Below are 25,219 nucleotides of genomic sequence, written 5' to 3'. Positions count from 1 at the left end.
TAGAATAATAGTACAGAGTATAGTAAATAGCTACCCAGATGGTGCCTTTTCAAGGCAATGCCAGCTGGTCATTTTAAAATTACTCGACTAAACAGAGTACGAGGACCCTAGCTAAACCTATTGGAGATAACGAACTAGTTGCTATAGTCCGTGGGATGGAGAAAGAGTAAGATTACACGGCCACAGCTACTAGTACTAGGGTTCCCTGCTAGGAGTATCCAGAGGTGGATCTCTGTACAGCCTCGTCATATAGAATACATGAATATATGAATATCTCAAGTATTCCTGCTATCAAATTGCTCTACTCCAGGGCTAATATCATCACGCACAGACCAGGGTGTGCCCCTGAGCGGAGGCGTAAAATGAGGCCTCGAACCAGTGGGCCCCAGTGAACCAATCATTGCATCGCGCCGATCATATCTTAAATTCCAATCCACGAGTATGGATGCTGGAGCCTCGATATACATACATGTACATGAACATGCTGTCAAAACCAATACGCCCAGCCAATGACCCAATGCTGACTTCCAACAAAATAAGAGGGAGAGAAGAAGAAGAAGAGAGAAAAAAAGAAAAGGTACAAGAGATTAGCATGAGCACATAAGATCAATCAATTCCCTTATTTCCGGAACATCGCCGCCGAGTCCTCCTTACGCCACTCCAGCTCCAACTGCCCTTCATACACCGTGTCGATAATGCGACGCGTGCGGTCCCAAGCATCCTCGTACCGCCCCTCGCATTCGCGCAGAACCTTAATCACCAGGCTGCGGCTCAATCCAGGGTCATCCGCATCGCCAAAATGCTTCTCCACCCGCTTCTTGAGCATTTCAATGCCGCGCTTGATTTCCTTGGAATCGTACGAGGAGAGAACCTTCTTAGCCACGGCCCGAGAATGACTGGTACGGGAGGCGACGTCGGCAGTACTTCCATTGGCCTGGATCGTTTCAATCGACGAGATGAAATCGATCAGTTTGCCGAGCGGTCGGTGGATCACGGCGTCGAGGTAGAGTTTCATATGCTCGGCGAAATCTTGGTGGGCCTTGTCCACCCAACGTTGGAGAACGGGCAGGTTATGCACATCAACCTCCTCCGCGTAGTGATTCATGTTCTCGATGAGAAGAATGTGGTGGTTCAGAATCTCTTTGTCTTCAGGGTCTCCGGCGCTGGCAGAGACACCTGGTGGCTGCCCGGGAGCTTCCTTGGCGATGAACTTGAGCGACTCCCACATGGCTCGGTTGATACGCTCATAAGCGTCATTAACGCTGACTCGAATGTCACAGAAGTCGCCCGATGGCTGTGACAACATGTTCTCAACCGCAGTCGAGAAGTGGGGGAAAACGCGCATGAAGGAGATCACGCCCTTTCGCTTGTTGATTTTGACTTTGGTGTCCTCCACGCCACGAATCTGATCATCGACAAATCGGTTGAACAGTCCCATCAGGCGAGAGTGCATTTTTTGAAGACTGTGGATGATGAACTCTTGATTGGTATCGTCGAGGTCGGCCATGGCCGTCTCGATGGCAAATAATATTCCGATTCCTTGCCTGGGGATTTGTTAGAACCAGAAACCTCAAGGGGGAAAACACGGGGAATGGTAACAGGGAAGTGGAAACTTACATAGGGTCAGCCTGAAGAGCCCAATCCACCATGCTTTGGATATCATTTGGCCAAAAGGAATAGAGTTCGTCCATCACTCCCTCAACCCGCTTTGCCATTGCACGATCCGGGTCGTGGGATTGCTTTGCAGAGAAATCTGGGCAGAGTCGCTGTTCCGGAGGGTGTGAAGCAATAAGATCAGAGTATTCGGTGGTAGCAAGGGAGTCCAGATGGAAGAATTGAACAACAAAGTTCTGCTCCTCGGTGATCATGTTCAAGGTCTCACGCAACGATCCGGCAAACGCCTCACACGGCTCAATTTTACCCTTGGCAACAGTCTTTTCGCCAGAGCCCTGCCGGTGTCCTGCGGCAGCTCGAACCGTTTTGCCTCGTCGAACGGTAAGTTTTCGAGCGGCCATAGTGATGCCTTCGCCTTCCTTTTCCTTCTCTTGGTGCGTGAAGAGAAGCTCTTGCTCATCTCCTGTAGGCTTGCGAGCCTGCCTCTTCCAGGCCAGATTATTATCACGGAACTCATTTTGATATGATGACTTGGACTGCTGCTCGTATTGGTGAAGCAGACTATGCCAGTCCGATGTGCTCACTTCTCGAGCGAACAGCATGAGAGGGTTGAACATCCAAATCTCGCCACGGCCTGCCTGTCGCGCCGCGTTGTCCAGTTTCTGAGGATCCTTTGAGACCGAAGACATAGACTCTGTGCGTTTCTGCTCTGCCAGCTTAAATGCAAGTGACATGAATTGCTTGAGGCGTTGCAAGAATGCCAGTGCGGTGGAACGGTACTCCTCCTTCTTTTGTTTAATTGCCCGCATCTGGCCAATCTCCGTATTAGCGTAAACACCAACACTGGCGTCTGCTTGCCGCTGCTTGTTTTGCCCAATATCGGCATCGATCATGAGCATAGCCTTGTAGAGGGTCGACAACGCATTTTCAGTGCTCTTCAAGCCGTCCATGTTGCTTAGAGTGGCCTCTTTGAGTGGGCGCATCTCAGTGGAGGAGATGGAAAGCGTCTTGAGGAGATTCTGCAATTCGCTCTGCAAGAGCTTCTGGTTTGCAGTCTGCACCTGCAAACCTTGCGACTGAGCTTCGATATACGATACGTCTTCATTAAGGGTCTGTCGAATGTTAGTGTATAAATTCATGAGCAGGGCGTGAGTGCCACTTACGTTGAGTTCGTGTGAGTAAAGCGTTAGTAGTCCGTCTAGCTCCTCACACTCTTCGATCGTTTTGTCGATAAGAACTGCCAGTTGTTCCACTTTCCCTTCTTGCTGCTCCAGATTGCCCAGCCAACTTGTTGCTTCGACACGTCCAATCTCACGACGCACATCTGCCTCCAAATCCTCAATCTTTTGCTCGTCACTCAACCGTCCGTTCCAGCCGAGATCGGTAAGGATTTCGTCAAAGTCAATACCACGACCATCTAGCACAGTCGCGTCAATCCCAAGGATTTGACAGTATTTGAGGGTGTGGTCTTCACGGCGTCGGCGTCGACGGCCTTGAGCTGCCGGAGATGGAGTTCGTGAACGAGTTTCCACCCGACCAACTTCCGTCAATGAGTCTTTAGATCCTTCACTGGGAAGCGGGAGAGCTGCTGCCTCCTCTGTTGCGTGGTCTGTAACCTCAACAGTGGGTGTCTCCACCTTTCGAGGTTGCTCTACAGCCGCTGGCGTTGGAGGGAGTGGTGCTGGTGGTGTTGATGCCGGTAATCCCTTCTCCGTCGTATCACCCACGGGACTCTTGGGTGTATCGCTATCAGTGCGCGAGAGGAAAGGGGCCGGGACGACGCCGGTGATACCATCTGGCTCAGGACCCTGTGCTTGCCCTTGTTGCTTTTTGGCCGCCGCAAGAAGCCGCTCACCAGCTCCACCAGGTCGTGGCTTGAAAGCGCCATGCAGATTTGCAGCCTTACGGAAGGCACCTGCGATATCTTTGGCCGACTTCTTCTTAATCATAGGGCCTAGCCCTGGACGGTGAGACTCCTCACCTTCCTGTGTCTTGTCAGATGGGGTCGCCGAGGCCGGTTCTTTCGGGGTCTCCACGGCCGACTCTGTAGCCGGTGCAGAAGTGTCGTATGCTGCCATCGCTTCTGCTGCCACTGCCGGGTCTACAAGCGGTGGAGCAGGTGCTGCCTCTGTTTCAGGGAGAGGTGGTTCCTTCGGTTCGTCAGCGAGTACCATCGGAGAAACATCTTGAGGCGCATTCTGTTCCAGTGGTGGTTGCGGCGGTTTCTCCATCGCGGGTGTCTTGTCTACAGGTTCACGATATGGTTTATACTGCACAGGGCTTGGACCTGCACCCTGGGAATCACCTGCAAGTGAAACCGGAGTAGTGGGCCGCAGAGCATCAGCACTAGGTTGTGAATCCAGATGTTTAGCCTCGACAGGTTGTGCTGCAAGCGTTGAGGGTTGACCACTGCGTGATGAGGATGGCCGAGCCTCATCTTGCATGCTAGGACGGCTTTCGTCTGTGTCGAAAAAGGTCTTTGGTTCTGCGCGCTGGGGTGGGGGGATGCTAGGTGGCGGATTTTGAGGTCCAAATGGAGAGGGAGCAGGAGGTCTGGAACCCGTAGATGGGCGTGACATCTGTTCTCGGCTTTTCTGGGATCGAAGAGTCGGCTCCTCGGACGGTTTTCGCCTAATTTCACGCGATCCATCGCGGCTAGGATCACGGCTTCCATAAGAAGACGGCGGTTGGGCGGGAGGTGCAACATCTGGGGGTGGAGCAGGACCACTCCGTGATGGCGGCGGTACTGGAGATCCTGATGATGCTGTTCCGACTAGCGCTTGCCGTTCCCTCTCATCGAATCCGATCAGATTGGGAACTTTTCCACCGGTATATTTCTTGTAGATCTTGACTAGGCTGCCGATAAAGAACTCTTTTTCCTTGGCACTCCGAGCATGCCAGTAATACGGTTTTCCCACAGTCACCAGGAATCCAAGGGTTCCGGCCCATTCCTTATGTTGTTGCTCGACGGGTGTCCTTGGGACGAATGCGGTATATGATTGGATTGAGGACAGGTCATCAAGCATCCACGTCTTGCCAATTGAGAATGATCCATCATTATTTTCACGCGCTTTATGCATTCGAACCCTCCCAGACTTCCGGACCGAAACAATGATCACTCGGGGCTTTTTATTTTCAGGCGCCACGTTTGGCGGGGCAGGGGTAGAAGGGTGCGTGCCATCCTCCGTGATGCGAACGTGCGTAATATAGGACTCGTTCACTAGAACACAGTATTGGTCAGCTATGATCATCTGGGTAATGGGGCAATGTCTCCATATGAGAAGCAGTTCGCGACAGCAGGAAAGCTATGGGTATCCGGGGACCCCGTAACATCACCGGCATCATACATCGCCATCCCTTAGGGGGGCAAAGGGAGTTTGCTCCCTTTGAAGGTAGCAAAAGCTCAAGGCAATCACTTACAAGTTCCATCGGTATCTTTCTTCGAGTAACAACTCTGAATAATGCGTTTCTTCTCGTCTTCGAACTTCTCGGCTCTCGACATGGAATCAGATGCGCCATTGCGAGGGTCGCCCCCGCGTCGTGGGTCTGCCGGGGGAGGCGGGCGGGGACGATTAGGACCGTTCATCACGGCGTCTTCTCCGAGGTAGGTGACACCAATATCAGTCGTGGAATCCAGAAGATCAAGGGGACATGATCATGTAGTCAAGATCGGCCAGCCGAGGAACTCCCGCGCGCACGGTGCCTACGCCCGGTTTGTGAATTAGTAGTTGATTAATAGCGACCTGTGCACACTTTTCTGACACAGCTAGCAAGAAGGCGCAAGAGGACAAAGTCGACACAGGGCTAGGTGGGAGGTAGACGGAGGGTTGTTCTGGGGTTAACTTGAACTCATCTGTTTGGGGTAGCGGGCAGGGCGGAGCTCCCAACGTGGAAGCGGGTTACCTAAGGCCCATGGGTCACCAAGTTAAATGATCCGCTTTCAACGGTCTTGCAACAATGTCTGATGCAGTTTTTGATGTGAATATAATTGTACAGAAGATTTTCACATTTTACATTTTACATCTTTTTTTTCTACCCGCAGACTATGCAATCCATTTTCTTTGTTTTTAGTTAATCGGAGGTATTTTGTGCTGCCTGAGGCATTGAACTTGTATAGTGCATGTAATTTGGCAGAATAAGCCAATAGTGTGCTCCTTCTCCTTCACCGCCCATTCGGTATGCTTTTTTTTCTTTGAGACCCGTTCCTGAAGATTTCCAGACAGCCAATTTTGGTCCACCTGCCTCTCTTTCACTTGATCCTCTCCAGTCCTCCTTTCGTTTGAAATACTGGAATCTTCACAATCAGCGACCATGGGCAAGAACTCGGCTTCCGTCAAGAAGACCTCGACTAAGAAGGTAAGCGCAAATTCAGAATCACCCGCATCATCTCTATGATCGACAACAAAGAATTTCACTAACAGCAATTACGATTGGCCAGGTCGAGTCTTCCAAGTCTACTATCTCCCCTCAACTTCTTTCGTCTATCGCGACCTTCCTGTCCGATAATGGCTTCTCCAATGCCAGTGCCGCCTTCGTCAAAGACCTGAAGAAGACAGGCCAGGCCGCTGATGCGCAGAACGCCCCGTCTCTGCTGGAGTTATTCCAATCCTGGGTTAACCAGGCCGAGAAGAAGGAGTCTTCTACTTCCAGCGACAGCGACAGCTCGAGCGATAGCGACTCCGACGTTGAGATGCAAGACGAAAAGCCATCCCGCGCCTCTCCTGCTCCTTCTTCCTCTTCTTCTTCTTCTTCTTCTTCTTCTTCTTCTTCCTCCTCCTCCTCCTCTTCTTCTTCCAGCTCTGACAGCGATGCCGACGATGAGGATGAAGATGAGAAGGCCCCCGCGCCCGTTGTGAAGAAGCCTACCGGTGTGAAGCGCAAGGCCGAGTCGAGCAGCGAGTCTTCCTCTGACTCGAGCTCTGAGAGCGATGCTCCCAAGGCCAAGAAGGCTAAGAAGGCCAAGTCCTCTTCCAGCTCTTCCTCCTCTAGCTCTTCTTCCGACTCCGACTCTTCTAGCTCCAGCAGTTCTAGCAGCTCTAGCTCCAACTCCAGCTCTAGTTCTAGCTCCAGCAGCGACTCTGACTCTGATTCCGAATCGTCTGAGTCCGAAAAGGAGACTACCAAGAAGGCCGATTCCAAGGCTCTGAAGAAGGCGACCAAGACTCCTCTCCCGGAGTCTTCGAGCTCTTCTGACGACAGCTCTGATGATAGCTCTGACGACCAGGCTGGAGGTGTCAAGGTTGCCAGCGCTACATCTTCGGATACCAGCGCCACTATCTCTGCTGATGAGCCGGCGAAGCAGGCTGTGGAGGAGCAGAGCTCTTCTTCTAATGCCAGCCCTGCTCCCGGCAATGGCTATGCGAAGAAGAAGCACACCGGTGCCAAGCCCACTCCCCTCGCTTTGCTGAGCCAGCAAGACTACAGCCATCTCCCTTCCAACACTTATGTCGCATATGATTACGCCGACCGCGCCTACGCCGATCTATCAGTCACTCGTGGAAAGGGCTTTACCAAGGAGAAGAACAAGAAGAAGCGCGGCTCTTACCGTGGTGGTCCCATTGATATGTCTGGTGGCAAGTCTTTCAAGTTTGATGATTAAACGATATTCTCGATACCCATCAACAAATAGGTCACTCACGATGACCTCAAATTAGAACAGAGAGAACCATTTGCTTTGAGCCTGTTGGATCCATCATTGCTCCAGTTATGCCCCAGTGGAGTTGCTCTTTAACTATCGTGGCTTCAACGAGATCCAATGGTTTGCTTTCTCGCTATCCTTTGGATTCTCTTGGCCCCCTTTTTACACAGCACGGCGCTTATGGAGCTATTTGAAAATTTGGTCGTGCGATTTGCATGTTGTATGTTGTTTTTAAGCTAAAAGTATACCACAAAAAGTTTGATAGATCAAGTTTCCGGTAGCATTCATCATAAGCACCGATCTGGTGGCAGTGTCCGAGTCTATATGCATGTCTGGCTGGTGGGACTTTCCTGTCTCGCTTCCGCCAACGTATTATGATGGCGCTTTGCTTTCTTTTTTTCTCTCAAGTTGGTTGAAAGGTGAGGGGTAGGCCACTTAAGAGGAGACTCCTACTGAATGAAGGGCAACAATGAGAGAAGGCAAGCTTCCTGTAGCGATAGAAAATATCCATTCACTTGCACTAAAAAATCATTCAGTAGCTCACGACTAATTCCATGGAAGAATCATTTCCAGGACAAAAGCCTTAGCAAATTTGCGGGCGTAGAGGAAATGTCATCACACGCATTATCTGGCAAAGGAATCCCCATCAGTCGAGATGTAGCCTCCTGCGCAGTACGAATTCCATAACTAAGATCCACGGAACTGTACCGCGGAATTTCAACAAACTGGCCAACGAAGCCAAAATTCAATGACTTTGCAGGTACAGTCTCAGGGCGGTCGGTCATCGAGCGGACAAGTAACATGGAAGTCATCCGTGGCATGAGACGAGGAATGGTCATGGTGTGGTGGACCAAGGATGGGTATCCAAGATGTCCAAGCACTTCCGCGAGGATTTCGGCACCAGAACATTGTTCCATCAATTTTTTAACATAGTTTCCCTTGCGTCGCGGGAGCAACATGAAGCCCCAAATCACGTAGGTATCGCTCGGCTGTTGGCTAAAAACGGGCTGAGTAGGTATGCAAAGGCGTAACCTCCAGTTGCTTTCTGGTAGCATTATCATGGCTCCAGCTTCTCCATCTTCCGCTATGGAAGCCAAAAATTCCCAAAGGGAAGGGTCTGCGGTGGTGATTGTGAAGGAAGCTAAGACCGATTCGTTCATGCGAGTGCAAAAGTTGTAGGGATTGCCAAATGTGAGCTGATTAGTCTCAAGCTCTAGCCACAGTGCCCAATTCTCATCAAGCTCGTCGGTTGGCTCAATGCGTTTGCAAACAGGATGGTGAGTATTTGTACCGGTTGATGAGCCTGAGACCGTGGAACCCAGCATAATAATAACTATATCTTGTGTGTTTATCTCCTTTGTGATTTGGAATCCATTTGCAAGAAGATTCAATCTGGATACCTTTTGCCGGCCGTCCCGGACAGTGGTAACAATGATATCCGTGACTTTGGTATCAAAGAGAAATTCCACTCCTAAGTTGTAAAGGTAGAGGTATATAGGTCGAAATATAGATTCGTTTTGGTAATATCCAGTGATATCCAAGCATTTCAGGATACTCAGGTAAGGATATTGCCTGAGATATTGACGAAGAGCTCGTCTGAATTCTATGGCACTGTGCCAAGGTTGGAAACCAAATCTAGTAGCGTGAGTTCAAGTTCAGCTCAAACAACAGAGCACTGGCTTACTGAGCGGCCCATGTAGTCCAAAATATGCTTTGGAAGAAAGTTTTGGACATGAAATCCTTGATTTGATTCCTACCCAGGCGTTTCTCGCTTCGGAGCATCAACAGGGCTAAATCGACCCGGTTTTTGACACTCAAGCCCAGCTTACTGGCTTGTAAGTTTTCTTTGCTTCTTCCTTTTTGAACGATGAATTTAGTTCGGTGATGCCCATTTGCAGGCATATGACTCGCTTCTGCCTTTCTGATCTCTTCCAGCACTGTAGGGTCCTGAGTCCTCCCCGAGGGAATGGACGCCAGAAGTTCGTTCAAAGGGGTTCCGATTGGAACAGGTAGGCATCCTGCAAACTGATCGTATCCCTGGCCGGAGTCACCCATATCGTGCAATGCTGCTCCCATAGATACGTGTGAATCCAAAATGTGCACATTTTGGGGTGGCAGCTTGCCGCGCTGTATCAGATAAACTGCCGATGCGAGAGATGCAGTCCCGCTACCAAGAATCCAGGCATGGGTTTCGTTTGGAGACCTTTTATTTTGAGTGTGTGTCCCGTCCATTAATACCTTATGTGATCGGGGAATAGCCGAAAACTAGTTAGAAGGCACTATCGTTGTCTTCACTCGTTCGAGCGGCTACTATATTATACGGTCGGTATAGTATGGCGGGTCATTAGAACTAGTAATATCATCCATGGATTAAGCTGTAATAGCTCACTGGGTGTGTAATAAAATTACGGCTGGCCAATAAATACTGAGAGTGGCTTCGAGTGGTAACGTCAGCGGAACGCCGGCCATCCGGCTAGACCAGCCGAAGAATACTACGCATTCAGCGAAAAAATAACCAGTTTATTCCTGCCATTCTTCATCAAGAAAAGCCCCCCCATGATCAGTTCTTGGGGTATATTTATCTGTTAATGCCTACATGTGCTGGAACCTTGGTTTTCTAGAAATTCTAATCATAGATCACCTGCTCCCAGTTCATATTCAACTTTTGGTATAATAGTAAGCCATGATGACATTGGGTTACAATACCAGTTCTCTTTCGCTCTGTACACTAATTATCATACGTATTACGACCAACTTTTCAATCCGAGTTAACTGAAATGGCTTCCCAAACACAGAATGGAAACTCGGAAGAAGTGACCCATGAAAAGACCACGGCTGTAGATTTCCTGATCAAGACGGGCACTATTATAAAAAACATCGAAAAAAAATCTGGAGCGAAACCGGCTCGACAGGAAGAAAATCCGCGAGCTCTTGAAGCAATATTACCTTCGCGCCGAATCGGATGGGAGACTAATGAACGCTGCAAGACAAGAGGACCAATGTGCCAGCCGAGGTTTATTTCTGGCATACACTCACATGGAGTTACTATGCTGGCTGGCGAAAAATAACTACAATATTCCATCGTCGTCAATAAGATGGTTCAGCTTGCGACAATTTTCCCCAAAGTACCGCATACCGCCCTTCTGGTCCTCGGCAAAACCGTCGGAATTGAAGAGTCTGTTGGATCATATCAGGCGGACAGCTGCTTTGGTTTATGCGGATCTTCAAGCCCACCATGTACGTCAAACAGAACACGAAATGCAATCCAGTGCTGCGCTGACTTAAAGCAAGATTTCCGTCCCTGAAACTGCCATCGAATATCCTAGCGTCCCGGTAGGACAGCCGGCAACTCAACCAACAGAATGTACATGGGCCCCTACCTACCCCCTTTATAAAAAAATTTTGAACTGACGATATTTGTGATAGCTTATAAAGAGCTCCTTGAGCGAGGTCTTAAGGCGCAGAGGTCTCTTGAGGGATTGGTTCCGACCTGAGAATTTGTAGGAATTTTCCGAATTCTGTTGGTTTCTTACTCTTTTTCGTTTTCTTTCTTGTCTGATGATAATATTCAATTTTTTTTTCCCATGGACTGCTTTCTCAATGTCATGGTTTAATTTGGTCGCGTGTCTGGCTACTTCGGTTTTATCCTCTTAAATGAAAACAACATAATGCGGTCTGAAAATGCTGATCATTGGCGAAAAAGAAAACAAACCGCTTATTTAGCCCGCGTAAATCCAGCAGCAAGACATCTTTGACTTTATCCGAGTCTTGAAACACATGAACGTCGTGTCTCCAGAATAATTTATTCATGGGTTCGACGCCTGGTCTAGACCATGGATTCAACACGGAAAGGCCAAGGTATTCTTGATTATGGGTTTCTTTTCGTTCATCTGAAGTATGCTATACCGGATTCCGATATGTATGTCTCAAACTCGCCCGTATATGCAGTCATTCAGTAGTGTAAAATCATAGATCTAAGAGTACCTCCGTGTTTTAATCCCGCCTTCTCCATGCACCAGGTTTCGCGAGCGGCTCCCATCGCCTATCCCAGCCAGTCACCACCTCATTCTCCAGGTCATTGGGCATCATATACCAGTATCCATGCTGCGTACGCAGCTTAGAAGTGGTAGTGTAATCATCCTGAGCCGGGCGTTCATAGCCCGCAATTTTAAACACTTGATCTTCGGCGGCCGCAACACCAGGCTGTCCTTTTTCCACGCCTAGACCGAGGTTATAGTCGTACCATTCCTTCACTGGGCCAGTCAAGTCGTCTGTAGAGGCAAAATCAAGGCGGATGATACCGTCCACAACGCCAGTATACACAGTTGGCGAGGATGGAGATGGAGTGGACATGCTGTAGATGGGGCCACGATAGGATTGACGGCCCCTCCTGTGAGGGCGAGGAATATGGCGTGTGAGATCTGGTGGGAGATTGGCGGATAGAAACATGGAAAAATCCATACTTGGTCGATCTTCTCTATTGCTTTTCTTTGATGCCTGTGGCTTTTGCGCTTCTTGATAATTGTAGCTTCTCCCCATGCGCAAGTCGAACATTTTCACCAAACCATCACCACTAGACCCAGCCAAAAAGCGATCATTTCCAATCGGATGCACGCAATACACAATATTTCCATCTGTTGTATCGCGATATGTTTTTTCGTAAGATCTCGGGGAACGAAGATCGTGAAGTCTAGGGTGATGTTAGTAACTAGCAGTTTTTGAATTTTCAGCCGGCTCTAGATATGGAGAGCAACAAACCGTATAGTACGATCACCCCATGCAGCAAGGAATATGTTACCCGGGGACTCGATGTGAGATTGTAGAGTATCGAGAGGCGCAATCGAAGTAACACTAGCATGGACGCGATTGATGCGCTCCTCTATGTCCAAAGAATGAACATCTACCACCCGATCAAGGGAGACCCCATCAGGAGAAATTGTTGAAATCGAAAGAGAACTTTCCATTTCTCCGGTCGCCACTGCGACTTTCGAAGGGGATAGCAGTTTTGAGTAACGACTACGCCCTAGGCTGCCCGTCTCATTGCGGATCCAGGCGAATGCTTCGACCTCCTCTTCATCACTGACGGTGTTGTAGAATGCAATCGATCCATCGTCAAAGTGAGCGGATAGTGTCGAGTGTGCGCCTTGACTGACATCTGTTCTGTCAAGTTCCAAGCCATATGTCTTGAACCTTTTCCGATACTCATGGTGTTCTTGAGTAGGAGAAATCGCAAGGTGGATAATGTCGCCCCTCCTGCGGCCAAATACCAAATTTTCTGTATCGCCCTCCTTGCTCGACTCTGCTCGCATGAGATGCACGCCACAGATATCCTCGTAGCTACTGACATCTTCCAGGTCATTGAAAAGAACCCAATTCTCTTGTGGGTTCTTGCCCGAATGCTTTACCCGCACAACGAGTTGATGTGCCGCACCCCACGCGAGCACTTCTTTCCGATCTGCCCAGGCCGCACCATTCCATATCTCGTAGGAATCAATTGCAGGCCTGTAACCCAAGGTAGGGATTGTCTCTGCGAGTCGTCTGTTGACAGCCGATGCGAGTGACAGTTTCAGGTAAGACGATAAAGCGGCCAATTACGCCAAGTCTGTCTAGGGCACGCGACCTCGACGTGAGAGCACACGCTGCATCCTTCCAGAACGCTGGTGCGGGGGTACAGGGAAATTTGCTTTGCACTAAGGCTCGGAAAAGTCGATACTCATCTGCGGAGATAATCTTGTACAGCCTGTGACAAGTTTGCGACAGGTTTGCCAATGCATTTGCGGTCGGTAAATAGATTGCAATGTGATAGATGATCTCCGATGGCAAATCGGAGAGCATGGCGAAGGATTGTCTCTTGATAGTTGGTTTTTTTTCTCTGTTGGAATTTCTTCACTGAGACTTGTTCATTGCTGGGGGTTTTACATGTATGCTTGCGTCCATTATTGTGATGGTGTTGGTGCTGTTGTGACTCAGGGCTCGTGTTGCGGTTGAAATGATCGTCAAAATCGAGCCGCAAGATTCAATGACTCTTCAATGACTCCTCAAAAATTAGGCAAGCAGCATACTTCAAATTTGAGACACAAACAAATTGCTTGCGAGGCTGCAGTCGATGTGCACAATGACGTTAATCCAGCGTTTGGCATAGTTCATCAACCTTGTTTCGCCCGCGGCTGAAGTCATTGAATTTCATGACTAAGCATCCGGAAAATTGCAGACCGCGCGCCATCGGCGTTGACCTTGACCTTCAACTCTCGAATTCAACCAACCCGCTCGTCGATTGAGGTCTATCCCACACAATGCCACCCAGACTCAATCTCTTTACAGCACAGAAGGCCGCGGCCGCTCTCCGCCAGCCCGCCTCGTTCGCATCTCGCAACGGCGCTTCACCTCTCCGATTCCGCGCCGAACAGTCCGCCTCGATTCAGACAAGATGGAACTCGTCCAAGGGTGGCAAGAAGGTCATTCCTCCTGAAGAGCAGAAGTTCCCGACTCAAGATCCTCTGCCCCACGTCAGCGAAGAGGCTGCCGAGGTCGATAGAATTATGAGCAAGGAGAAGAGCTGCGATGGACAACCCACCGCTCCCGAACTGGAGCAAGGAACCCCAGTCGAGGAGGTGAGCAGAACTTGAGAATAGCCACTCAAAGAATATTACTGACTCTGGATCCCATCTATAGATTCTTTCCCGTGACAAGGAAGGCATGAAGCACATGCCAAAGGTCATGCAAGACCAACTCAAGAAGGGCACCCGTTCGTTCTCGACCTCCGCTCGTAGCCGTCTGCCCGAGATCCAAAACTCCCAAGCTGAGGGGGATGCATCTGCCGCCATGCTTGCGAGCATGATCCAGGGAGTGGAAGAACAGGCAGCTGAGCGGATTCCAGGCTTGAAGTTCGCCGAGCCCGAGGCCCCGCGGGGGACATTGAACTTCCGGAAACGCTACGATACCATGCAGGACCAGTTCACCAAGATGCTGATGCAAGATGGCAAGCTGGCTCGCGCCCAAAAGGTCCGAGATATCTTTTCTATTGTGTTTCCGAACTCTGAACTGACCCTAAATCACTAGAACATGTCCATCATTCTGGATACTCTCCGTACCTCTTCCCCTCCCAATATCCAATCCCGCCGTCCTCTTCTCGGAGCTCCCCCCCGCTCCGCAACTGCCTCTTGATCCCGTCCTTTACCTCACCCTGATCGTCGACTCGGTGGCTCCCGTATTCCGCATTCGTCAACAGAAGGGTATTGCTGGTGGTGGTACTGCCGTGCAAGTTCCCCACCCTTGACCCTGCGCCAGCGCCGTCGCACTGCCATCAAGTGGATTATCGATGGCTCAGAGAAGCGTCGTGATGCGCAACTAGCGCAACGTGTCGCAAACGAGCTGATCGCGATCGCTGAGGGCCGTAGTGGCGTGTGGGACCGAAGGGACGGACAGCACAAGATTGGTATCTCTGGTCGTGCCAACTTGGGTCTGGCGCCCCGCCGTCGTTAATATAATCATTGAGTGCGTGCTTTTGTTTTTCTGGGTTGACGGTTTGAACATGGTCTTTCAGCAATCTTTCGACAATGTATATTATCTGTATTAGTTCAAGTTCGGTCATATGGAATCATGTATGCTTCACCGACTTGAAGCTACTACTAGTACCTTGAATTAGTACTACTAGTAAATCGATATATGTCTATGGTAGTATAGTAGTAACAGTACTACTAGTATCTTCATCCGTACTATTATTATCTCACTATTTACTATATTTTATGCATATTCCAGCCTATATTACATCCTAGTATACTATCAGCAGGGTCTTGCTTGATATAGCGTGCGGCTGATAGGCCACAGCCACGCTGACTCATCATCGAACTAATTTCAATACGGCAGGTAACGGTTCCTAAGGTCATCGCGAAAAAGGAGCTCTTGGCTTGCAAGCAGGGACCATGCTCATGTCCAGTCAGTGTCTCGGGGAATAATAGGAGAAGATATCTTGTCGAACGCGAATGCGATCAGCCGTGCTCACCACATTTCCAGCCTGACCATCAGTGCAACCCACAAAGCCGGCTCCAGCTGACCACCACACCCGCCCACTCAGTTTGCCTGGCCGCCCCCGCAACACCTCCTCATTTTCTCGATCGGACCCCCCTCCTCTAAAGAGCGCAATTGCTTTCTTGTGGTCAATTCCCCTCCGGGTCCTCAACAACGGTGGCTACCTCCCCAAGCCGCGGATCCATCGAACTCACCGATTTCAACTCTCTCACCCGTCCGTTAGCTTTACGAGCTCGCGGGTCTGCATCTGCGCGCACACAACGATCGACGAGAGCTCCACGGCCGTTTGAGCCAGCTGCCAGTTCACAATCGCTCTCGGGGCTTCGATCCGAAGAGGTCGAGGACTGGGAGAAGACTTCCTTATCGGAACGCCCGCGGGGCTACCGCTCCTCTCGTCTCAGACTCTGGCCTGAAGCTCTTCGACGTCGAGCTCACCGTGTTGGTCCTGGACAGGTTGATACCGATCCCCAAAAACTCGCCAACATGAAATTTTCACACAGCATTCAGTTCAATGCGGTGCCAGATTGGAGTTCAAATTATATTGCGTACAGCAACCTGAAGAAACTGTGAGTCTATTCTCTCTCCTTTGCCCTTTCGCTGTGGTTTGAATGAGCAGCTGCGATCCTCGGCGATATGTGGTCCTGGTCTCGGGTGTACATCTGAAGATGTATATCGGAACGGGTGTCACATCGCACAGGAAGGGATCGTTGCATGTGGTTCGCGCGCGGACTGGTCGTGTCGTTCATGTGGCTAACGGACCGATCTTTATCTTAGCATCTATACCCTCGAGAAGCAAGTTCATCGGCCTGATGAACAGTCCGCCCCGGACGTTGAGTCCGCCCCCCTGTTGTCCGGCGCACAAGTTCAGAACCCGGACGGTGTATTCAAGCGTGCCCTCGATGCGGAACTGGACAAGATTTGCACCTTTTTCCAGCAAAAGCAAGGGGAGATATTTGAACTCACAGATGAATTGATACATGAGGGCACGGAGTATCTTATGCAAACAGACGGTGTCAATATGGATCCTGTGAGCGAGAGTGTGGTCAAGGCGAGAACCCTGAGTACCAGCTCTCGTCCGGGAACTGGCTACAATCAACCTCATCGTCGCCCATCAGGTGGCGTGAGTGACGATGCGGATGATAGCGACGACGACGGTTATCCTCCTGTGCTCAACCCCCGCAATCGACTCATGCAGTCAACTGATGGAGAGTCTACAACGGAAGACCGCGCAGGCGACATGGCGGACTCGGCCTTCTTTGGCCTCGGAAGCAGTCGTGCGCCCCAGGATTCTGACCTCAGTGACCAGGCTTTCCTCGATCTGTACAATACGGGAGTCTCGCTGAAGAAGCGTCTCGTCGAAGCCTATGTCTCTCTGTGCGAACTACGTTCATTCATCGAGCTGAACAAGACTGGCTTCTCCAAGGCCTTGAAGAAGTACGACAAGACCTTGTTCCGCAATATGCGTCGGGATTACCTCGGTTCAGTCGTCAACCCAGCGCTGCCATTCACCGATTCCACCACGTCCGCTGTTGATGACCACATTACTAAGGTAGAGGGTATCTATGCTGAAATTGTCACCAAAGGTAGCCGGCCTTTGGCTAGCCGGGAACTGCGTCTACATTTACGTGAGCATGTGGTCTGGGAGCGAAATACCGTCTGGCGCGAAATGATTGAGATCGAACGCCGTGCGCAGGCCGCGAATGTCGGTATTCGTCGAACTCTGCTGGGTGGTGATGAAGATCCGGTCACGGCACGCCGCCAGGGTGACAAACAAGAAATTCGAACTACAGAGATTGGAACCCCCCTTGGCAGCATACACTTCCCCACATGGCTCTGCAGTCTCAGCTTCGGTACTCTGGTCTTCAGCTTTGCTGTCTTCGGAGCATTGCTGGCCACGCCCTTGATGGAGACACCCGAGCAACAGAACTGCCTTGCAATGCTGGTTCTTGTTAGTTTCCTCTGGGCTACCGAGGTAAGCATTCTGCCATTTGAACTTATATGGGAGATCCAAATTTCTGACATGATATCTATAGGCCATTCCGCTTTTCGTGACTTCGCTGCTGATTCCGTTCCTGGTTGTTGTGTTGGGTATCATGCGATCCGATGAAAAGCCACACAAGCGACTTGGTCCAAAGGAATCTGTTGGCATGGTATTTGCAGCTATGTGGACTCCAGTTATCATGCTTCTTCTGGGTGGTTTCACCATCGCTGCAGCTCTATCCAAATATGACATTGCCCGGCGCATGGCTATGTTTGTTCTGAGCAAGGCTGGCTCCAAGCCAAAGACCGTGCTATTAACCAATATGTTTGTGAGCATGTTCCTCAGCATGTGGATCAGTAACGTTGCGTCCCCTGTGCTCTGCTACTCGATTATCCAACCTCTTCTTCGCAACTTGTCCCCGGACTCGAACTTCGCCAAGGCGCTGGTTTTGGGTATTGCCCTGGCCGCCAATGTCGGTGGTGCAGCTTCGCCAATCGCTTCACCGCAGAATATCATTGCTCTACAGAACATGTATCCCAGCATCAGCTGGGGCACATGGTTCTTCATCGCGCTGCCTGTCTGCATTATTTCCATCTTCCTGATCTGGGCCCTGCTTCTGGCGACGTTCCACCCGGGACGCAACACGACCATTATCCCCATGCGCCCAGTTAAGGACCGCTTCACTGGTATTCAATACTTTATCAGCGCCGTGACTCTCGGAACTATCGTGCTCTGGTGCGTGAGCCACCAGCTCGAGCATGTCTTTGGCGACATGGGTGTCATAGCCATCATTCCCCTTGTGTTATTCTTCGGCACGGGTATCCTGAACAAAGAAGATTTTAACAATTTCCTCTGGACGATCATCATCCTCGCTGCTGGTGGGTTGTGTCTTGGCAAGGCCGTCACCTCCTCTGGTCTTCTGCACACCATCGCTGGGAGTATCACCGAGCGAGTCGAGCATCTGAGTCTGTATAGTGTTCTCCTCGTCTTCTGCGCATTGATTCTTGTCATCGCCACCTTCATTTCTCATACCGTTGCTGCTCTGATCATCCTACCTCTGGTCCGTCAGATCGGCGTCAACATGGAAAACCCTCACCCCAATCTGCTGGTCATGGCCAGCGCCTTGATGTGTTCCGTTGCGATGGCCCTGCCCACAAGCGGGTTCCCCAACATGAGTGCGTATCCCTTTGATCCCGTTCGTTGGATGTATATACTGACTTGTTATAACAGCTGCCATTATGACCGAAGTCCCGACAACAGGCCAGCGCTACCTTCAAGTCCGCCATTTTATCACTCGAGGTGTCCCATCAAGCTTGATGTGTTTCTTTGTGATCGTCACCCTCGGCTATGGACTGATGTATGTTGCGGGACTGTAAGAATGAAAAAAAGGCAATCCATCTATCCATTTGGGATATTGATGTAATGAATTCCACGGCCTAGAGAAAAGACTCGGTGAGACGTTGGTTTTTTTGGGGTTTCTCTTTTCCTTTCGTTTTCTTTTTCTGAGCGCTTGGCTTCTTTTCTGTGCTTGTTCATATTACTGGCAGCCACTAGGCATACTCGATTTTTGTTTTGCTTTGTTTGGGCAAATAGACTGACGGATGGCATCTCCGTCCGGCTGTGTATCTTACATTACCTGGAATCCAGCACACACCCCCATATTATCTCGACGTAGAATAAACACATACGTTTTCCTTCGCGATTGGGCATTGAGTTAGAGATGTCAGATGGTGAGTGTCCAACCTTGCTCGTCCCACCTGACATCCCCGTCTACCCCACTGGCTGGGCGCCGACAGTAACACATCCACGTCACCAATACTCCGATCCGACACGGCCGGCAAATTGGAATGAAGCGAATCGATATTTTACGGGTACTGGATTACAACAGTCTTGAATAAGTAATGTGTCATTGAGTAGACAAGTACGAGTCTTTGATTATCCCTTCGCCGAGGCAGCTATAGGGGAGAACAATTATACTGTACAATCATGACCAGACACCGAAACCCCGAATGGAGGCGCCACGTCAAATCTAGGGATTGAACAGGCCTAGACACACAATATAAGAAGAGAGGAAAGAAAAGCAAGTAAATAAACAAGGAAAATAAAAAATCAGGACATGCGCAGTCATAATCGAAACCGGCCAGCTATGCAATCCTGCATCTTGCATCACCGTACATGAGTCGTCGCTCGCAGAGGTATCAAACGTATAAGCATTGTGGACAGAAAGGGTATTCTGCTGTTCATCCACTATACTCGGGTTGGATTAATTCCTATAAGGTTAGTTAGTACAAATTAGGAAGAGCAGACGAATGTCTGGAAGGGGAAGGGAACCAAAGAAAAAAGTATAAAAGGAAGGGGAAATACTGACAATAAACCCAAAGTCAAATCACCATGAATCTTAGCCTTAAGCTGGATCTCAATATCAAGATTCAAATCCAGTCGCAAACGCAACTGTTCGTCCCGACCTCCATCATCCTTCTCCTCCTTTTCGCCTCCGCCCAGAATGCCGCCGACAGCTTTCCCGGCAGATCCAGTGACTCCGTTCAAGGCATTGCCGGCTGTGTTCTGGACTAGCTGACCGGCTTGATCGACGCCGCCGAGACCACCGAGTGGGCCACCTTCGCCGCCTTGCTGTTGCTGCTGCTGTGGCTGGCGGGTGCGGCGAGTGCGCTGGCGTTGCTGGGGTTGAGCGTCCATGTCGTTGCGGGGAACAGATTCGGTATCAGTGTCTTGTCTGCGAGGTGGGCGCGGACGACGACGACGACGAGGTTCTTCTTTTTGAGGTTGAGGTTCGGGCTCGGGCTCAGGTTCGCGCTCTTGCTTCTTTTCTGGCTGGGCGTTGCCGTTCTGGGTATTTTCCTTCTCGTTATCCGAGTCGGGTTCTTGTTGAAGGGATTCAGGTTCAGGTTCAGATTCAGGCTCTTGGTTTTCTTCCTTTTGCTCAGATTCTTGCTCCTGATCCTGATCTTTCTCCTCGGTCTTATCTTTATCTGCTTGGTCTTGATCTTGTTGACCTTGCTCGGAGGGAGGAGGGGTCTGCTCTTGCTTTGCTGGAGTCTTTTTTCCCAGTTTGGGAGGGGCACGTTTGGGCTTGTTGGGGGTGGAAGGGTTGGAGTCCGGGTTGGGATTTGAGGAATCTTGATCGGCCATGGTGGAAAGAGAAGAGAAGAAAAGCAATGAGAGGGGGAGAGGGGAAGCGGAGAATATGAAGTGGTCCGATGCAGATGAAATGGGTTATGAAGGACCAAGCGTCCTGTGTAATAAAAATGTATCGCAATGACGCGGTCTAGAAGAAGCCACTTTGGACAGACATAAAACCGGTGGAAGATGGAGATGAACGTGGGGGAGGGCCGCCTCCGACGTCAGACGAGACGTCAATTGAATTGTGTGTACTCCGTACTGTTTGGTGGTTCGAGAAAGATGCCAGGCAAGACGGGAAGGCTGGAATGACGTGGGAGGAAGCAGGGATATGGTGCATTAAGGTGGAAAGTATACTCGTAGTGTATACTCGTAGTGTATACTCGTAGTGTATAGTACGAGATATACTGGGATGTACTCTTTCCCTGAAGTGAATTAGGCGGATCGGATCCGCAGGAAAATGTCCGTTCTTATGTCAGCAGCCAATCAGATGACCCGCCAGTGCATTTTGGCAGGTGCGACCCACTTTTATAGATTAGAAAACGACGTAAGACGGTCGCCTTTGCCAATCGCCGTTGGGACTCGATATTAAAATGACGTCGAGCAGGGCACTTGGGGACTTTGGTTCAACTGAAAGTTGGCAGCTTCATGGTTGCCTCTGAAACTGCCTCTTGTTTCCACGGGTCAAACCAGGGGAAAACCGGCTCTTGCTGGCTGTTTTGCCTGGGAGGCTGGTTGACGCCGCGTCGCCTGCCCAAAATAGAACTGCCATGCTATCGCCACGCCCACGCCAGGTGGCACAAAATATGGCATGACGCCGGTGGTCCTCTCATCGAGCCATAATGGAATTCGTGACAGGTACATGTACCACGTGTGACAGGTATCGAACTCCACCTACCTATGTACAACTGTATATTACCACTGACCACTTTGCTGGTGCAGAGTCCCTCTCACCCGCCGCCAACGTCATGGCAGTCGGAGGTGACGATCTAGTCCTGTCCCTTCATATCATATCACCGCTTTCCTCATTCCCCTCTCTTTTCTCCAATCCTTAGCGTTCGATTCCTATTCTCCTTCAAGTTTGATTCCTTAATCCATTGATCCCGGAATACTCGTACCTCTCTCTTTCTCCTCATTCTATCTCCATCCTCGTCCCCGCCCCTCCAAAACACCATGGCTACCGTCGAGAAGCCCAAGGAGCAGCAAAAGCAGTTCCAAGTGCCCGAGTATTCCGATGATGAGGACTACGATAGCGCCGATGACTACGAATACTCAGACGAGGAGGAGGAACAGCCTAAGCCCGCTGCTAAGACCCAGCAACTTCAGCGCCGCAAGCAACAACAGCCTCAGCAGCAAGATGACGATGACTACGACTCAGAAGAGTATACCGATGAAGACGAATACTCCGATTACTACCCTGACAACGAGGACTACGATCAATTTGGAATGACCAAAATGACCGGCGATACTTCGATGCCACCTTGGCAGGGCAATTCCACCGACATGAACATTGCCGATGAGAAGAAGAAGAGCATCGACGATGAGGAGGGTATGAAACTGAAGCTGGAGCTGAATCTGGAAATTGAGATTGAACTCAAGGCTCGCATCCACGGTGATCTCACCATCGCGCTCATGTAAGTTGACTCCCATCTATCCCCTTCATTGTAGAATATCCACTCAAAGCAAACAGGAGTTGATCGCGTCGGCTACAGTGCATAAAACTAGTCGACATTCCCTATTTTATATCTCCTATATCCTTTTCCTTTCCGTTTTACTTCCGTCTCCGTCTCCGTCCCATTTAGTCAATGTCCTCGCTTTCCACGGTGTTCGCATTTGCAGTGGTCGCCTTTCATATGATGATAACGATCGATTCGAATTTTTTATCAACTACCCCTGCTCTGCATCGTTTCATAGAGCCCTTGCTTGATCATCGCCTAATTTTATCTTCTCTTATTTGGTCTGGATCGGTCAGACAGCCTCACCCACAGTACTGGAGGCGCCGCGCCGGAGTCGATACTTTGGACCCTGTACTACTATCTGTATATATCAATGAGAGTGGGTTCATACCTGCAGTCCAATTGAGATTAGGGTAATTACTACCTGTTGATCAAGCAGCACGTTGGTATAATTTTTATTTTTTCGTGTGCGTGACTACCTATATATTTCCACATTAGGTACTATTACCAGTATATCATCAATTGGTTATCGAACCACTGGGATGAACCAAGTATCACAGCGGACCACCTTATTTTAATAAAAGCCACATAGCACTGAGTTTACTACTAGTAGAACTGCATAGACGTGATAAAATCTGAATAATTGCCCAATTTATTGCATATTGGCTGCCGAAATCACACCCAACCCATGCAGCCGCACATGAGGCCTAGGCCGAGGTTCGGGCTTGGCGTGGATCCATGAGATCTTCAGACCGCACCTGGAGACTTCCCACCCTTCTCCCCTGCCACAGAGGCCGGTGCCTTTTCTGCCTATCGCAACCCTCACAACATACTCTTGAATCTCACCAGGAATTGTCCCTGCCTCATTCCCATCGAATTAACACCACACCTTACTACGTCTCTCCGATCTTCGGCCGACTACTCCACCATGTCCGGCAAGGACTTCATCATCAAACACATGAACGCCGACCATGGCGATTCACTACAGCTATACCTACAAGCCTTTTCCCGCATCACGGCCAGCGAAGCCAAAGGCGCAACCCTAGAGGACCTCACCCTCTCCGACCTCACCATCCGAGCCAACGGAACCCGCTACGGAATCCCAATCGACCCGCCCATGGCCAGCTACAACGAAGCCCGCGGTCGATTGGTCGGTCTGCACAAGGACAGTCTGCAGAAACTCGGCCGATCCGACGTGACGCTGACCGAATACCGTGCTCCACATGGCCACCAGATCGTGATCTTTGCCCTGTGCGCCTTCATGTACATCACCTGCTTCAGTCGCGAGAACCTCCTGCCTGGATCATTTGTCTACGAGAACTTGGGCTACAAGTTCGTTCCGGACTTTGCGCACTTTGTGTATAATATCCAGCCCTACCTGTTTCCCGTCACGGTGGGTATTCATATATTCGAGTCGGCTTTGTTGGCTGTGACTAAGTTGAAGCCTCATGGGGTGCCGTTCTTGTCGGGGCTGTGGTTTGCATGGGTGGGTTCGTGTTTGGTGGAGGGATTCGGGACGTTCCAGCGGATCAGCCAGATTGTGAAGGAGGAGCGGGAGAAGGGTGGAAAGAAGCAGTAGAGGGTAGATGGAGAGATGGTATGAAGTGGTAGTTTCAGTCAGACAGAGCAGAAATAACAGAGCACCTTTGCATTAAACAGCACGTACAACCCTGCCTGGCTGTGCCAAGCCTGATAGATGACTAAGTATAGATAACAAGTCACGGGACCGCACACGGTGGCGCTACCCCCAAAGCGGGTTAGTTCGCTTAGGGCAACCGCACAAGCGAGTAACACACTGGGCCTGGGAATATTCAATCCTCCGCCGCTCGACGACCGCATTCCCACGACAACCCAACGACAACTTTCCGTGTTTTTTTGGTGGCAGAGTTAGGGGTGAGTTATCCTCGAGAATCGCCCTCAGTTCCAGTTTCCTACTTTCTGCTTCGTCCCGACAATTGCTGCGTGAGGGGAAAAATTCCACCGTGGACATCAAAATTGAAATTGAAATTCGACATTCGACATTCGTTCCTTACCTCCCTTCGACATCCCACATACGATCAATCATTCGCCGCTTCTCGACAACACGACTTTTTCAATTTTTCAATCACCGATCTTGTTGCACGATTATCACGGACGAAACAGAAGTTGTGGAAACTGGAATATACAGGGTCAAACGCACCAACCCAATCGAGTTCTAACCTTGTCTTGTTAAACCAGACTCCATCCATCAACCGCAAACATGGGTATCTCTCGCGATTCTCGTCACAAGCGCAGCGCTACCGGTGCCAAGCGCGCCTACTACCGCAAGAAGAGGTACGGCACCATCCCACCCATGAATTTTTTTTTTCCGTTCCTGTCGTTTCGTGTGGTATAAGGAGGAGGCTTTTTGTTTGTCTACGGGAATTGTTACTGTGGTTATTATGTGGAAACGATTTTGAAGATGCAACCGAAGATTTTTCCCCTGTGAGCCATATTCTGACTTATCTTCTCGTTGAACAGAGCTTTCGAGAAGGGCCGCCAGCCCGCCAACACCCGTATTGGCACCAAGCGGATTCACCTTGTCCGTACTCGCGGTGGCAACCAGAAGTTCCGCGCCTTGCGTCTCGAGTCCGGTAACTTCTCCTGGGGCTCTGAGGGTGTTGCCCGCAAGACCCGTGTCATCGGTGTCTCTTTCCACCCCTCCAACAACGAGCTGGTCCGCACAAACACCTTGACCAAGTCCGCCGTCGTCCAGATCGACGCTGCCCCCTTCCGTCAATGGTACGAGGCCCACTACGGCCAGGGTATCGGTCGCCGTCGCCAGGCCAAGGCCGACGCCACCGAGGAGAAGAAGAGCAAGTCTGTCACCAAGAAGCAGGCTGAGCGTTACGCCGACCAGGGCAAGGTTGAGGGTGCCATCGAGCGTCAGTTCGAGTCCGGTCGCCTGTTCGCCGTTGTTTCCTCCCGACCTGGCCAGTCCGGCCGTGTCGACGGTTACATCCTGGAGGGTGAGGAGCTGGCTTTCTACCAGCGTGCGATCCGCAAGTAAACGAAAAACAAAAAGGGAAAGCCATTCGGTTAATATACCGCGTGGGTTGTCGATGCACGGGTGGTTATCGGAGTTTCAGCTATGTTTACCAGAAAACTTGTCATGATCTGGGCATC

The 25,219-nt window shown here is 50.3% G+C and overlaps 11 protein-coding genes across 11 annotated transcripts; 7 read left to right on the top strand and 4 right to left on the bottom strand.

The window, feature by feature from the left end:
* Window positions 1-619: 619 nt before the first annotated feature.
* N7509_003356 (GTP-Rho binding exocyst subunit SEC3) lies at window positions 620-5,200 on the bottom strand (the record flags this gene model as incomplete). The annotated part of the gene is made up of 4 exons (XM_056627993.1): window positions 620-1,544; window positions 1,618-2,726; window positions 2,778-4,834; window positions 5,035-5,200. 4 exons carry the CDS (start codon window positions 5,198-5,200, stop codon window positions 620-622), a joined length of 4,257 nt encoding a protein of 1,418 aa, XP_056490727.1.
* A 725-nt stretch (window positions 5,201-5,925) lies between these two features.
* N7509_003355 (nucleolar and coiled-body phosphoprotein 1 family protein) lies at window positions 5,926-7,213 on the top strand (the record flags this gene model as incomplete). The annotated part of the gene is made up of 2 exons (XM_056627992.1): window positions 5,926-5,970; window positions 6,053-7,213. The coding sequence occupies 2 exons, from the start codon at window positions 5,926-5,928 to the stop codon at window positions 7,211-7,213; spliced, it is 1,206 nt and encodes a 401-aa protein (XP_056490726.1).
* Window positions 7,214-7,815: 602 nt separating this feature from the next.
* On the bottom strand, window positions 7,816-9,484 carry N7509_003354 (oleate hydratase; the record flags this gene model as incomplete). Its single annotated transcript, XM_056627991.1, has 2 exons — window positions 7,816-8,887; window positions 8,937-9,484. 2 exons carry the CDS (start codon window positions 9,482-9,484, stop codon window positions 7,816-7,818), a joined length of 1,620 nt encoding a protein of 539 aa, XP_056490725.1.
* Window positions 9,485-10,347: 863 nt separating this feature from the next.
* N7509_003353 (uncharacterized protein) lies at window positions 10,348-10,746 on the top strand (the record flags this gene model as incomplete). Its single annotated transcript, XM_056627990.1, has 2 exons — window positions 10,348-10,489; window positions 10,679-10,746. The coding sequence occupies 2 exons, from the start codon at window positions 10,348-10,350 to the stop codon at window positions 10,744-10,746; spliced, it is 210 nt and encodes a 69-aa protein (XP_056490724.1).
* A 499-nt stretch (window positions 10,747-11,245) lies between these two features.
* Window positions 11,246-13,087, bottom strand: N7509_003352 (F-box protein; the record flags this gene model as incomplete). The annotated part of the gene is made up of 3 exons (XM_056627989.1): window positions 11,246-11,942; window positions 12,011-12,754; window positions 12,891-13,087. The coding sequence occupies 3 exons, from the start codon at window positions 13,085-13,087 to the stop codon at window positions 11,246-11,248; spliced, it is 1,638 nt and encodes a 545-aa protein (XP_056490723.1).
* Window positions 13,088-13,545: 458 nt separating this feature from the next.
* N7509_003351 (mitochondrial 37S ribosomal protein uS7m) lies at window positions 13,546-14,734 on the top strand (the record flags this gene model as incomplete). The annotated part of the gene is made up of 4 exons (XM_056627988.1): window positions 13,546-13,863; window positions 13,925-14,254; window positions 14,312-14,339; window positions 14,481-14,734. 4 exons carry the CDS (start codon window positions 13,546-13,548, stop codon window positions 14,732-14,734), a joined length of 930 nt encoding a protein of 309 aa, XP_056490722.1.
* Window positions 14,735-15,763: 1,029 nt separating this feature from the next.
* N7509_003350 (putative plasma membrane phosphate transporter Pho87) lies at window positions 15,764-18,637 on the top strand (the record flags this gene model as incomplete). Its single annotated transcript, XM_056627987.1, has 4 exons — window positions 15,764-15,846; window positions 16,055-17,252; window positions 17,314-18,436; window positions 18,492-18,637. The coding sequence occupies 4 exons, from the start codon at window positions 15,764-15,766 to the stop codon at window positions 18,635-18,637; spliced, it is 2,550 nt and encodes an 849-aa protein (XP_056490721.1).
* An 887-nt stretch (window positions 18,638-19,524) lies between these two features.
* Window positions 19,525-20,411, bottom strand: N7509_003349 (uncharacterized protein; the record flags this gene model as incomplete). Its single annotated transcript, XM_056627986.1, has 2 exons — window positions 19,525-19,531; window positions 19,630-20,411. The coding sequence occupies 2 exons, from the start codon at window positions 20,409-20,411 to the stop codon at window positions 19,525-19,527; spliced, it is 789 nt and encodes a 262-aa protein (XP_056490720.1).
* A 1,161-nt stretch (window positions 20,412-21,572) lies between these two features.
* Window positions 21,573-22,037, top strand: N7509_003348 (uncharacterized protein; the record flags this gene model as incomplete). Its single annotated transcript, XM_056627985.1, has 1 exon — window positions 21,573-22,037. The coding sequence occupies one exon, from the start codon at window positions 21,573-21,575 to the stop codon at window positions 22,035-22,037; it is 465 nt and encodes a 154-aa protein (XP_056490719.1).
* A 966-nt stretch (window positions 22,038-23,003) lies between these two features.
* On the top strand, window positions 23,004-23,654 carry N7509_003347 (DUF2470 domain-containing protein; the record flags this gene model as incomplete). Its single annotated transcript, XM_056627984.1, has 1 exon — window positions 23,004-23,654. The coding sequence occupies one exon, from the start codon at window positions 23,004-23,006 to the stop codon at window positions 23,652-23,654; it is 651 nt and encodes a 216-aa protein (XP_056490718.1).
* Window positions 23,655-24,314: 660 nt separating this feature from the next.
* Window positions 24,315-25,103, top strand: N7509_003346 (40S ribosomal protein eS8; the record flags this gene model as incomplete). The annotated part of the gene is made up of 2 exons (XM_056627983.1): window positions 24,315-24,388; window positions 24,575-25,103. The coding sequence occupies 2 exons, from the start codon at window positions 24,315-24,317 to the stop codon at window positions 25,101-25,103; spliced, it is 603 nt and encodes a 200-aa protein (XP_056490717.1).
* Between the last annotated feature and the right edge of the window lie 116 nt (window positions 25,104-25,219).

The sequence above is a fragment of the Penicillium cosmopolitanum genome (assembly GCF_028827165.1).
Source record: "Penicillium cosmopolitanum strain IBT 29677 chromosome Unknown utg000005l:1.0-4006212.0:1.0-4009387.0, whole genome shotgun sequence".
Taxonomy (NCBI): domain Eukaryota; kingdom Fungi; phylum Ascomycota; class Eurotiomycetes; order Eurotiales; family Aspergillaceae; genus Penicillium; species Penicillium cosmopolitanum.
Note: the sequence above shows the minus strand (reverse complement) of the source record. Positions and strands in the feature narration are given on the sequence as shown.